The sequence below is a fragment of the Vanellus vanellus genome (assembly GCF_965231255.1).
Source record: "Vanellus vanellus genome assembly, chromosome: 9".
Classification (NCBI taxonomy): domain Eukaryota; kingdom Metazoa; phylum Chordata; class Aves; order Charadriiformes; family Charadriidae; genus Vanellus; species Vanellus vanellus.
Window position 1 is genome coordinate 4484194 of NC_138914.1, and position 14286 is coordinate 4498479.

Genomic DNA, 14286 nt, shown 5'->3' on the forward strand with positions numbered 1-14286 from the left:
GCCAAGAACGGCACAGCTACAGCTGTGCACAGACACAAGCAGGAATGGCTGTTCCAGGCCCTTTCCGTGCCGCCTCTTCCTTTGCCCCGCCGTCCCACTCAGCGTAGCTTCACTAGCCCTGATGTAAGCAGCCAGTGTTAAGCGGTAATATATAAGCAGACTATACAACAAAAGTCAAATTTACAAGTCAAGTGTTGGGCACACAGATGTTATATAGCTGAGAGCTACTGAAATGCCTTTTTGTTTTAAAATTGTTTAAACTCAGTACGTTTCATCACCAAAATTAATACCTGCTGGTTGTGCTGTAGCAGACAGAAGAACCTATTTAGCATAGCGATAATCATCAGCTCAGTTGTGTTTCTAAGACTTCACTGCACCTGGTTCTCCGGCACTAGTACAAGCTTCAGAACTAAATTACATCTCAGCCAAACCTTGATCGTTACACTGCAGAACACCACACACACAAACAAATCTTCGCATAATGTCCTAAGAATGGCTAAAACTCACACAAATGAAGAGAAGCGTAACAGTGTGTACTAGCATCAGACAATAAAGGAAACTATCAGGTTTCCTAGCATGAATCTTAAGTCCCATCCTGCCTCCCTTCTGCCCCAAGCAAGATACCTCGCTTCTCTACTTCTCCCGGTCTGTCTTCTTTTAGGCAGGTGAATGACTTGAAGCTTATAAGATCACTGAGAAGGAGACAACCAGTTCTCTTCCTGCGGGTCTTGGGAAGAACATAAACCTCGACGTCTACAAACCAAAGGTCAGCACGACCCAGGGCTGCGGGAGGGCAAAAAGATCCAGGAAGAACGTTTTAAATATTGCGGATGACTCTTGCCAGTACAGTTGAGCTTTCAAGGTACTATGTACTTTAAAAACATGCAAGGAGAGTTACAACTGCGAAAAGCTTACAATATGAAGTTGACCTATGCTTATTTTGTGCTGTAAATTTTCTTCCTGATTTTGCCTTGCAATTTTGCTGCAAACAATATCCTCCACTATTTGAAAAGTCACAACACTTTGTCACTCACTGCTGCACAGGGTACACAATTACAGCGATGCAATTTTCACAGGAAGGTGGTATTTAGAGGAGCTAATATCAGAGACAATGAACATGAAGAAAACGGCCGGGAGCACAGAAATAAAGAGGAAAAGGAGATAAAGCCAGATTCACAAAAAGAAGCAAAATGTTGAAATTGGGACTTCAGCAGAGACGCTTAGGTGCAGGAGAGGGAAGAGATGATCAAAGCCCTTCGCCAGACTTTCATTAGTAAAAAAAAAAAATCTACAGCAACTTAAGTTCTGGCTAAGCACAAAAGCATAACTCCGCGTTGGCAGGGATGGTCAGCTGGCACCGCTCCAGCGCCTCCGCCTGATCAATGTTCTCCCAGCAGATATTCCGCTTCTGTCTGCAAAGGGGACCGATGACCTCAGCATGCTAACATGCATCTCTAGAAATAACTTCTGCTCGATACACACAGACTAATGTCTTCTCCCGTTGTTCAAAAAGAAAAGAGCAACTGCACCTCCATCTGCAAAAGGAAGTGTTAGAATGTACCAGGCTCTGATTCCAGCCTGTGAATGTTAATTAAACACAGACTACTATCCTGCAGTGCAGAATCAGATATTTTAGAAAATTCGAGTTTAAAAGAGTACAAGTCAGCCTTCAGTATTCGGTATTTGCTCAATTTACGTTTTCCTTCTCACTCTACTGTGGCAGTACACTGCGAGGAACAATATTTTAAGTATCTAAAGCTCCCCGCGAATTCCACTTCAGGAGCCAGTTCGAAGGTCAGCACTGCGATGCCCAGCATGACCACAGCTGCATTTTTGCGGGGAACTGCCTTGAGAAAGCACCCACTCAAGACTGATTAAACCTGGATCGGGAACTGAAAAATCAGTCCAGCGGTTCACAGTGAAATCATTTTCCTCTTGGATCGCCCTTTTAGTATCCTCAATGTTCACACCATCATCTGTATTTTTCAGCGTACTATTCAGAGTCCTGTAACACAGCCGTATTGCTGCACGGGGAAGCTTCTGGTCCCAAACCCAACTTTTTTACCTTTGGATCAGCAGTCAGCAGCTTGAATGCTTGATATACTTGTGCTTCCTTCACACCTCCACCGAGATCCAAGAAGTTGGCTGGTTTTCCACCGTTCAAGGATATTATATCACAGGTTGCCATTGCAAGTCCAGCTCCGTTGACTGTAATTGTAAACATCAAGAGCTTTTATTTTACATAAGAGTATATAAGATTGGTGAAAAGGCTTAAAACGTATGAGCACAACCACATAACACAGCTCAAAAACATTACATAAATATTTATTTCTAAAGAGGTCAGTAGCTATTCATGGATATTCAATTCAACAAGTAATTCAAAATCTGGTGTATATACACCAACACTTAGATTTCTTTATGGCTATGTCAATTTTAGGACTTGGATGTGCACCTCGCCTTAAGCATGTATGAGTACTGGCATGGTAATGGTGGAAATGTAAAAACTTCTGATTTAAAAAAAAAAGGAGACACAAAAACTTCTGGGAATAGTAATGGCATCATGAGACGTGAAGGATGAATTGACTCCTTAAGCTCCCCTCCCATCATTCTGATAGCAGTAGATGACGCTTTGTATTATTGTAAAACAGACGACTAAATTTTGGGGACAGATATCAGATGCTCCTGGAACTGCCTTTTATTTTGTGTTTGTTCCAGTCTAGAAACATTTCCCTGGGCACGAACATCTTCTAAGCTAGGAAAACTAGATGTGAAGTATTTGTCCCCAGTAAGTTGCTCCTGCTAGACAAAGTAAGGCTTCTGTGTCACCTGTAATTCAACAGCAATATCTAATACTAAAAAAAAAAAAGGTACTGTAGTGTTGCCAATTATTGTTTGGGTGGGTTGGTTTTTTTTTGTTTGTTTGTTTGTTTGTTTTTAAATTGAGATTAAAATCTGACTGTCACTTACTGAATCAACTGCAACATATTATCAGTATCTTCTAGATTTGTGGTTAGAGTACATATCAAAGCAATGTAAATACTGGACATTTTCTAAAACCAGTCATTTCACCAAGTTGAGATAAAATGGCTAATTCAATTGATTCATCATAAAACGTACTCGCTAAAACAATTTGTACAAAATGAAAATTATTTAGAGAACAGCTGACTTTTTTACTTATCTCTTCTAAACACAAGAGTTATTTCTGTTCTACAGAAACTTCAGGGAAAGAAGAAACTGGTATTTTCCTTTTAAGAACCAAACAGCTTCTGTAGCAGCTTTCCTTAAAGGGAAATGGAGTTCGATATTCATTTGTAAATGGGAATATCATGCTTTTGCACACATGCTTTTGCAGTGCCTTATGAGTAACACAGTCTCACTTCTGAAAATTAACGATCAAATTTTGATGATTTTTCCTGTTTTGTTTTAATTACCGGAAAGGCCAATTACCTCAGCTTAAAAATTCAGCATGTAGAAACCCCATAAGCTTCTCCCTTAGCCTGTCTTCTCTCTGCCATCACACGTGCCCTGCCTCTCTGCTGCTGTGGCCTTCATCACAGCTTCAACCCCATTTCAGTTTCATTCCCGCAAGAACTCGTGGAAGGACAGACAACCTCAGCAAAACCGACTGAAATACTGTCGAGGGTGGACTGAATGCCAGAATGTAAACAAAGTCTACACATTGAGCAAGTATGAGTTTGTCTTCAGATGTCTTTTGGATTTATTTGTTCTTACCAAAGCAAGCAATATTTCCATCCAGTCCTATATATTTTAAGTCATATTTGGCAGCTTCATTCTCTATAGGCTCATTTTCAGACTTGTCATCCATGGCAAATATTTCTTTTTGCCTAAATTCTGCATTGTCATCAAAGTTTATCTTGGCATCAAAACAAACAACTGGAGAAAAAAAATATAAAACAACATATAGGCATTTAGAGATTGAGATTGAGTCAGAGCTGCTGAAATATTACACCAACTACTACAGCAGGGAGGGGGAGAGGGTGGCGTAGGGACTGAGGCTGCTTCCAACATATGAGCAGCTGAAGCTCTGGCATGTAGTCCAGTAGAGAAGTTCCCATAAGTCAGGAAGGCAGTTTTTATGATGTGGGCAGGTGGTCTGCAGGAATTTCATAAGAGAGTCTACTTTCAGTATTTTGAAAGTATGACACACGTAAGAGGTAACAGGTTAGCAACCCAAAGCAGCGTTCGGTAACGCGCTTATTTATAGTTGAGCAACACAAAAGGCTTTCCTTAGTCATATTTCTAATTTACAGTGTTATTAGCGATACACGCATTATTTCCCTAAAGATCTAAATTGAAATCACTTTAAGCCACTGTATGTTAAAAATGATCAAAAGATGACTTTTAAAGAAAGAAAATTTTAAAAGTAAATACAAAACTTCTATCAATGTCAACATCCTCTGTGGTTGTAAAAACAAATTAAAAAGTAGCTAAACCTGACTACAGTAAATAAGAGATACCAAAGAGTAGTTAGTAGACATAATATCCACATCAAAACAAACAGTAAAAGAAATGCATATAGAATGAACCGGTTACTCGCCTATTTACAGACTTATTATTTCTACGGGTTTGCATAGGCAAACGCCTCATTAGACTAAAATGTTCAAAGTAAACGACTATAAAAGACTATACACTTATCATTTCACTATTTAAGTAATTTGATTTTTACTACATCCAGGTTATAACTACTGACTGAATTAGATTTAAGTGCCTTTAAATTCTGCATCCAGCACAACTGAGTAGTTTTTCTTTCTGCTGTGTTTTGATTCATATTGCCGTTGAAACACATACATGGCATGCGTGCCCCCGCTCATGAGCGTTGTACACGTCTCTGCAACTAAACTAAAAATTTAGATATTTGCTATAGATACCAATGGATTAAAATAAGTAATCGCACAACCTTTTTTTGGTGACAAATATCTCTCTTTTTTTTTTTTTTTAATATAGAATCATAGAATCATAGGGTTGGAAGGGACCTCTGGAGATCATCTAGTCCAACCCCCCTGCCAGAGCAGGGCCACCTTAGAGCAGGTTGCACAGGAAAGCATCCAGGTGGGTTTTGAATGTCTCCAGAGATGGAGACTCCACCACCTCCCTGGGCAGCCTGTTCCAGTGCTCTGCCACCCTCAAGGTAAAGAAGTTCCTCCTCATGTTTAGGTGGAACTTCCTATACTCAAGTTTGTGCCCCTTACCTCTTGTCTTGTCACTGGGCACCACCGAAAAGAGCCACCCCTCCCAGCTTTGTATCATCAGCAAACGTGCTGAGAGTACATTCCATCCCCTCATCCAAGTCGTTGATGAATATATTGAACAGGACTGGACCCAGTACTGACGCCTGGGGAACACCACTCGTCACTGACCTCCAACTAGACTCTGCGCCCCTAACCACAACCCTCTGAGCTCTGTCTTGCAACCAGTTTTCTATCCACCTTACTGTCCATTCATCTAACCCACTCTTCCTAAGCTTCCCTGTGAGGATGCTGTGGGAGACCGTGTCGAACGCCTTGCTGAAGTCACGGTAGACCACATCTACCGCTCTTCCCTCATCTATCCATCCAGTCACACCATCATAGAAGGCTATCAGATTAGTCAGGCATGATTTCCCCTTGGTGAATCCATGCTGAGTACTTCTGATAGCCTTCTTTTCCTCCACATGCCTTGAGATGACGCCCAGAACAAGCTGTTCCATCATCTTTCCAGGGATGGAGGTGAGGCTGACCGGCCTGCAGTTTCCCAGGTCCTCCTTCTTGCCCTTTTTGAAGACCGGAGTGACATTGGCTTTCCTCCAGTCCTCAGGCACCTCGCCTGTTCTCCAGGACCTTTCAAAGATGGTGGAGAGTGGCCCAGCAATGACCTCTGCCAGCTCCCTCAGCACTCTCGGGTGCATCCCATCAGGGGATGCTTTCAGTTCCCTAAATTGCTAAAACAACTCAAAGCTAAAGCTCCAGTTTCACAGCTCTGTTTACCTTAGACATCAACATCCTCAATGTCACATTAATAGAATCTCATTTCTACAGAACGTTCACCTTTAACAGAGGTGATGCTGTACAAAGTAGCAGGAAAAATACCTATTAATATTTATCAAACCATTTTCACCATCAAAAGCACATTGTTACATGCATGATAGATTATACAAATGAAATTTTCTTTTAAAAAAATATCAAAGAAAGCTCCAACACTTATATTCATGGAGTATTTCTGTTGTTTTTGCTAGCAGTGTAGGATTTTTGTCATCTGCCAATTCAACAGCTTATGCTGAGAGCAAATAAAACAAAAAAACCCAAAGATATTGGCAGTTACAGGCTTCTGACCCAACAGCATTAACAAAGAATTTACTACAGAATTAAACAAAAGGAAGTACATACGACAATGTATTTTCTTACGCAAATTCACACAAGTAAAAAACACAAAACCCAGCAAGAAATAAATCCATCTTAACCGTTACTTTGACAGGAATAATGGTCTTCATACAGAGACTTATATTTTATCGTTAGAGATAACTGCATTAAGCTACTCAAATGTTTTTCCACTTGTTTTATCTTTATTCTTCTTTAAGACATTTCAGATGGAGAAACTGCTAGCAAATAAGAAATAAGCACAGGAAGACTTCTGTGTATGTCTGCTAGTATGGTGGCTTTCACAGCTTGAAACCCACTCTGTTTCTGCTCCTCAGCTTCCTGGATGCAAAATGCATGGGGAGAAAACCTCGGAGAAAACAGCGTAAAACCTCCTACCATCCCTCAAATTAAGCCCAGCTCACTAAATATGCGCAGCCATTCCCGAAAAGCTATGTTGGCTACTTAGCCAAATGAGTTCATTTTTTCCCCAGTGCCACCTCCTAGTACTCCAGCAAGGATGCAAAGGTAGCACCACCATGGTTCTTTAGGACCTTTTAGGACCACCAGTTTTGTTTCCTCTCATTCCAAACTGTCCTCTCTATCACTTGCCCCTACTCATCTACCGACTTCCCCCCTCTGTCGGTACCCAGCCAAATATGTCCTCAGCACCTCAGTGATGCCCCTATTGTGTTGTCTGACGGCGCACTCTCTGCCCTCCTCACTTCCCTCTCAGTGTCTATACATGAGTCTACAGTGTCCACTCACTAACACTCAAGAAATACTGATAGGTCTTCCGTGCCGGATTACATGGCTGAGATGATGAACTGGGGATTTTGTCCTTTGCTCTGCCAAAATAACGGAATAGTAAAACGCTTCTATACTAGTCATCTGGGCTAGTTTCGAACCAGCAAGTGTGAATACCAGAACAGCCCAGTCCGGGCACAAAGAGCTCACCTCAAGCTCATTTCTCTACTTGATAGAAGGCAATTGTCACAGATGTCCCAAGTTCTGACATCTGACTGAGCATAAGGACTACTGAGTACTTTCCATACTGCCGTGTAGTGTTAGGGTATCTTGGTCAATTATTCCACTAAAAAAAAATGATTTCAACAAGTTTTGAGGAAGGAAATTTTGGTTTTACAATATCAGTGGTCTTGAACCCACAAAATAAACCTGGTAAGTACATCAGTTATAGCAGACAAACATAGCAATGAATTTGCTTTGAAGTGAACATCATAATCCACAGGAAATGGAGTTCCAGCAGTTTTTGTTACACGTATTTTAAAGGTCCCATTCATCCTTAAAAGGTTGAAACTGCCACATGCTGCACACTGCTAAAATTTGATAAATCCAGACCGTTCATTTTACAAGGCCTTATTTCATGGTTCTGCTTTAACTTCATTATGCAACAGAAAATGCAAATGTCCTTCTCCCCTCATTCCCAACTGGTTTCTACGAGGTCAGTGGCTCTATGTAAATGGCAGGGAAAGCCAACAGTCTACTGGGTTCTGAAGGCAAATTTCCCGTTTCCATTGAAAATACAGCCTACAATAGAATGACACTGGCCAACAGCGGGGCTTTCTGATTCTCTCCCCCTGGTACATATTTCAAAAACTGCAGAAGAACCAGCGGAGCCTGAGTTAGTTGCTAAGAATTTGACTTCCATTCATTAAGCTGAGGGAGATTTACAGGGCAGAAACTATTGATGCAATGCGCACGTTACTATGGCACTTCAAATGGGCTGCAAAACTGAGCGTACAGTGCCGCCAAAGATTCTCAAATAAAAAGAGTGAAAGCATTTGGTGGACATCATTCTCACGAGGTAAACTCTGTCCAGAGAGCTAAAGGGTTCTGGTGGCAAAAACACCAAAAAAACCCAACCAAGAAGGAACTCCAAAACGGTCTGCTGTCAAAGTGGAATTCTTACATTTAGGCTATAAATATGTTCTTCCGGCTTAGTTTAACCTGAAATCAGTTCAGTATGTAAAGAAATAGAACATACATTTAATCATCATTAACACTTTATCTGAATTATCCTTTATAAACTTTACTGGAAAAGATACTCTTTTTTGTATTTGTTTTAAAAATGTCAGTTCCCAATAGGGCATTTTAGTGTCCCAGAGCCTATTAAGCTAACCATAATAAAACGGGGTGGGGCAGGATCTGTTTTACATCTTTTAGAGCTTTTCAGAGTTCACTACCAGCAGAATTTTCATTTTAAGCTGTGGACAATTCTCTGCCAACTCTTTTGCATTTGGTTTGCTAATAAAAAGGGAAAACGAAGGTTGGACAACTGGAAGAGACTACGTAGTTTCTAGCCGCAACTCAGCTTTTGAATTCCTGGCCATCTGAGCCAAAAATATGGGTTTTTAGTGAAAAGCTGTTTATTTTACAAACTAGCTGTGGGCACATAAAAAGTTTTCTAAAAATGCTAATTCTTTGCATTGGTACTTCCTCCTGTGAGGAACTCGTGTTCTTAACTGACATAGCAGTAACCTCTTTCCAGAAGTTTGCAGAACAGGAATTACGCAGCCACATTCCTAATGTCTGTTAAAATGGGCAAAAGCTTTCTCTTCCCATTTTCTAATCTCCACTTTGATCTGTAGGCGTATCTTATAAAGTTGGTGAAAAGCTGGAATTGCCTTTCTTGACGACCGTTGATGAAGAATACTCAAGAAACGCCCACCAGCGCTTCCCAACGTCAAAGACTTCTCTCAAATCACAAAATGATACTGTAGGTGGGGCCTCTGCTAGGAAGTCACTAGCGCTTGGGAACCACAGGTTTTGGCACTGCAGTCTCAGCTAGCTCCCCCTGAGCCCCACAGCTTCTCATCTTTTTCCATTTACATCAAAGACAAGAAAAAAAATAGGGAGGGGGCATGAATACCGTAAAATATCAGCATTAGGAACGAAAGCGTGGGTAAAAAAGCTCTGCCATCACATGAAACAGCGAGGTCATAACTATGACCCACCCGGAAAAGCCCTACTCTATTTCAGTATACCAAAGCCATCTTCAGTTCCTCCCCTCTTCGCCTCTGTCCAAGTTAATTGGACAAAGATGACAAAAGGAAGGAAAGGTTTCAGCAGGAAAACCAACTACTAGAATGATGCGAAAGCTAACCAGCTTCTTATTTTTACCCTGTATCTTCTTAGCCCTGTATTCCTGGTGGAAACAGATCAATCACCCTTTTTGTTCCCAAAGGATGCAGCTAAGTGTCAGTTCCAGCTGGAATTCCTCCCGTGCTCCAGCAGGTTGCAGAGTCAGGCACTTATAATTTTAATTTACCCATATGCTTACAAACATAAAATAACGAGCTTCTTTCCACACAATCTCAGTAATTCGAGCAGCATTAACAAAAAAACCCAACCAACACAAAAGAGAAAACCCCAAACAAAACCAAGGAAAACCCAACTTTGTACAAAGAGCAGAAAAGCAGAAAATGTTCCTGTTTCTCCCCAAGCATGACATGTAGAAGCTGATATTTCCAGTATTTGGATGAAATAACAAAAGGTATTGAAATGTAAAATCTGCCATGGGAATATTTATGAATGTTGCTTAAATTACATTACAAAATGAAATTAATGCAAAGCTGCTGCTACAGCCTTCTATGCAATTTAATTTATAGTTTGCATAAATAAAGACTTATAATGCATTCTTTCGTTTCCTTCAGTTTCTTACCTTGCCCTTCTGGAGTTTCACCAAAGGGATTCACTTCAACCTGAGTGGCATCAATTTTCAAGAAAAGATTATACAGCTTCTTAATTTGATCTGCTGCCTAAATTTGATCAAACGATTTACAATTACCACACAGAAAAATAAAAGTTAATGTTTTCAAGGCAAAGGTAAACCATTATTGATTATTTTTAATGCATTAAATTGCACACTAGCTCTAGATAATTACTGCTTTTATTTCTGCATTCTTAATCATATTTATCTAGTATCTGTAATAGCTATAATGTAGCATTATGATACTGCATAATATTTAGTAAATGTGCATTTAAAGACTACGCGAACTGGCGATTTTCTACAAAATAAACAGCACGATTACTATGACAAGTTTAATTTGAAAAGTGCCTAACAGTTCCTAATGACATATTCTCCGGTACGCTGAGACCTAAGTTGCATTCACATTAATCAGTCTAAATTCAGAAACCACAAAGCACTATGTGCACATTAGTGACTTTAGAAAAAATATACATTTCTCCTTTCTACATCAGTCGGACACGTTTTCTTGAAGGAATTATGTCAGAAGCATGCTTGTTTACTCTTTACAAGATACTCTTGCTTGTTCCTTATCGCTCCTCACCATCTATCTCCGTGACTGCTTCTGTGGCCAGAAGTATTGTGACTGACTACTAACTTCCAAGTCTTCTGTTCTTATGACATTCTTCCACTAATAGAACAACTTAAACAACAGCAACATGAACGTGCACTAAAAAAATCCCTTTGGTTCATTACACACTGACAACCTATTAGCTGAAATAAGTTTGCAGTTGAAGAAGTGCACTAATAAAGGACCATTCAGATTTGTTCCTTCATTACTGATCAGTCAACTGAAGTACATAAACCAAAAATATTTGGGACGTCTCCTAATAAGCAAAGTGAATGAGAATAAAACCCCAAAAGTCGGCTTTCTCCATCGATGTCATTCATAAGAAAGCAACTGGAAACTGGAAAAAAAACTTGAAAAAGCAACTGCGACTGGAAAGACTCAAGCCCAATACTGTACTACATCGGGAAGAAGACGGTGAGGGATGTCCCCGTCTCCCTCGACTCGGTACTGGCAAGGCTGCGCCTGGAGTGCTCTGTCCAGTTCGGGGACTCTTTGTAAGAGTCCCAAAGACTCTTTTAAAGAGTCTGTAGAGAGTTACAGTTTGGAAGCAGCATCCAATTTGCTTATGAAGTCTTCCCTGCTCAAAAGTCATCAGCTGAAACATTCTCAGTGGTTTTGACTTTAAAAAAAATGATGAGGTATAAATCTGCACCCACCAAGGCAGCAGTTCCCTTGGCGTGGACATTCCCGCTGACAACCTATCCTAACGCCGTGTGGGTAAGGCTGCCAACAGGGACGCGAGGGAGGAAGTCCCACCGTGCAACCCCACATTGAGGCTGGGCAACCTGGAAAGCTGTTGTTTCCCTCGTATACTGCTGTAATTTTAAGAGAGCGCCAGAATCGCTTAAGTGTTATTAAAGGCGGCTCCATCTTTTAGCGCCTCTCCGAATCAGGCAGCTTAATGTCAACGTTTCTCTTTCTCAAGGTCTACAGGTACGGAGCCTCTTCAAGGCAAAGCATAAAATCCCAACCTTGAAATAGTGAATGTATAAGTAAATACTACGGTTTGTCTGAACAAACACTATGTCCCTATGCTTCAGTAAATTCCTTTGAGTTGACAGCACATGGAAAGAAACGCATTCACCGCAGCATTATTTAAATGTATTGTTGAAAAGTCCATATAGTGCTGTTAATTATCAAGTACCAGAACTCTTCAAGGGTTGAAAGGTTCAACATAATAATTCCTCCTCATTAGATATACAGCTAAATCTTCAAATGTGTGTTAATCAACTTAATGATTATGCATTTGTTAATTGCATAGTTGGGATAGAAAATAATTAAAACTGCTGAATTAAAAATAAAGGGGTTCTACAAAAATGACAGTTTGATGCTATGGAAAAAAAAACAGGCGAAAGCAGCTTAAACAAGCTTTCTCTTCTCTGCAAAATGATTCACGAAGGCAAAATATCTTGCATATTTGTGTACAATATGGAGTTCCAATAGATATAGAAAGGAGTTACTGAAAAGACGACAAACTGGCAGCCTTTTGATTTTCAGCCGAAGATAAAAAAAATACAAAGGCTTCAATTAGAGAGATACGCTTCTACTTCTCCCCATATTAAGGACCAAATTTTCCAAAAAAGCTCTGCCCATGTAATTCCCTGAGCTCCAAGGGAATCCCCATGAAATCAAAAGAATCCCACGTGATGTGACAGCCTGTTGTCATCGATCGCTTCAAAGCCCAGGGACTTTCACTTTGGAACTGTGAGGACCTTATTCAAATTGCTAAAGCCTGACGACAGGTATGTAGGTGCAATTTAGTATTTAAAACGTCAAAACGTTCCTGATCTAATGAACACTTAGCCTTTCATGTCCATTCGGAAAGCATTTATCGCTTATATAGCTGGGCTAAAATGTCTTCAGTAAATACTAAGGGATGAGAGTCAGGTTACCTGCTGTTGCAAAGGTCCTTTGAATCCCAAATTTTTTGCCATCTGCAATGCCTGATGATCCTTTATGCCTTCAAAAATATCTATTTCCTCCTGTAACAATAACGTGCATAAATATAACTAAATATTCAGTCTGAATGGAGATTTATAACTTCAAAAGGAAAACACTTAGTATACATTTGCAAATTAGCAATTAAAGTATGGCTGTTTGCCAAAGCTCTCCGAGACTGAGGCTATAGCAGCTGCCTATAGGGTATGTTATAATTACCACACCGACTATGAAACGGTCCTTCCAAAAAATATATAATTCTTCAGCGTGGCATGCTGACAAGACAATGTGACACCAGTTTTCACTTTTAATTACTGTACAGATGGCGTTGACGAATATTTAGTCTGTTAATTTTTATGACATCTTCTGGAATATTTTCAAGGCAATGGTGTCACTGCCCAGTAACACTGTGAAGTTTATATAATTTTAAAATGCACACTAAATATTTTTACAATTTTTTGAATAATTATAGTCGATGGCATCAATTATTTTCCCAGATGAATAACTTGTATACTCATTATCATGCCATAGTAACATAAAAAAATCTTTAAATGTAGTCATCGTTAAGAAAGCAATTACAACAGTTGGGTTTCAGATGCAAAAGTCATCCAGCTACAAAGAAATAATTAACAACTCTGTCAATTAGAAAAAAACAGCGACAGAAACGATAACCCTATTGGCACTGACCCACTTGTGAAAAAACTGTATACCTTCCTGAAAGCGAAACTCATAAAACATTTCGGATAGTAAGTTTAACAATATCGTATAACAGTCAGATTTCAGCTCTGTTTCTAAATCGAGCTGGAGACGCGAACACTAACAGAATCAGACGTTAAACATGCTTCATTCATCTACTGGATGACAGGTCTGATCCCCTATTTGGTGAAACACACTTTTTATGGTTCTTATTGTATTCTTTCCATACGTGCAAGAAGGAGAAATGGAATGAGAAAGGGGGAAAAAAATAATATTATTCTGGATAACCAACAAGGAAAATTCTTAGTCTAAAATATTACTTTAATACCTTAAAGATAAGTTCTGGGCTAGTAACGGCAACTTCTTCTATGTCAACACCACCCTGTGGACTGCCAACCATAACAGGTCCATTGCAGGCTCTGTCCATCAAAATGGCGAAGTACGTTTCCCTGGAAATGTTCAGTGCTTCTGCAACCATCACCTAAAAATGAATGCAGGGAAGAAAAAAAACAGCAACACTTCGGACTGGTCCATCTAGCTGGTGACACCAAATCTGAACGCAGCTTTGCTTCCTTCAGGTGTCAAGAGTAGCGAACGTCGTAAAATCTTTTGCAATGTAAAAAGCAATTAAAAAATAACAGAACCAGCGAGGGACGGTATCTCCCTCTGCTCTGATCAAGCAGTAAACATTGTGGCTCATGTTTTCTGCATTGCCTTAAAATGCCGCCGTTTGACACTTGCTATCCTGAAAAGAAACCTTTATTTCATTGCTTTTACAAGATATTTCAACCCAGTGACTTTTTTTTTTTCTCCAAGAAATCCTCTCTCCCTGAAGAAGAGACTGCCCCCACGCTGCTGTTCTCACCGGGGCACGTAACAAGCACTGTGAACCAGGAATGCCGAATTGTTGGGGTTTTTCCAAGAGAATTGCAATGGGTATACAGATAATTCTGCCATCCAGC

The 14286-nt window shown here is 40.1% G+C and overlaps 1 protein-coding gene across 1 annotated transcript in view; it reads right to left on the reverse strand.

Annotated features, from left to right (window-relative positions):
* SUCLG2 (succinate-CoA ligase GDP-forming subunit beta) overlaps nt 1-14286 on the reverse strand; it is a 140583-nt gene that overhangs the window by 57025 nt on the left and 69272 nt on the right. Inside the window, exons 5-9 of the mRNA XM_082487480.1 lie at nt 13653-13805; nt 12583-12672; nt 10036-10132; nt 3733-3894; nt 2066-2208 (exon numbers count right to left, since the gene is read on the reverse strand). Coding sequence (XP_082343606.1) covers nt 2066-2208; nt 3733-3894; nt 10036-10132; nt 12583-12672; nt 13653-13805 — 645 coding nt within the window. The remainder of the gene's footprint in view (nt 1-2065; nt 2209-3732; nt 3895-10035; nt 10133-12582; nt 12673-13652; nt 13806-14286) is intronic.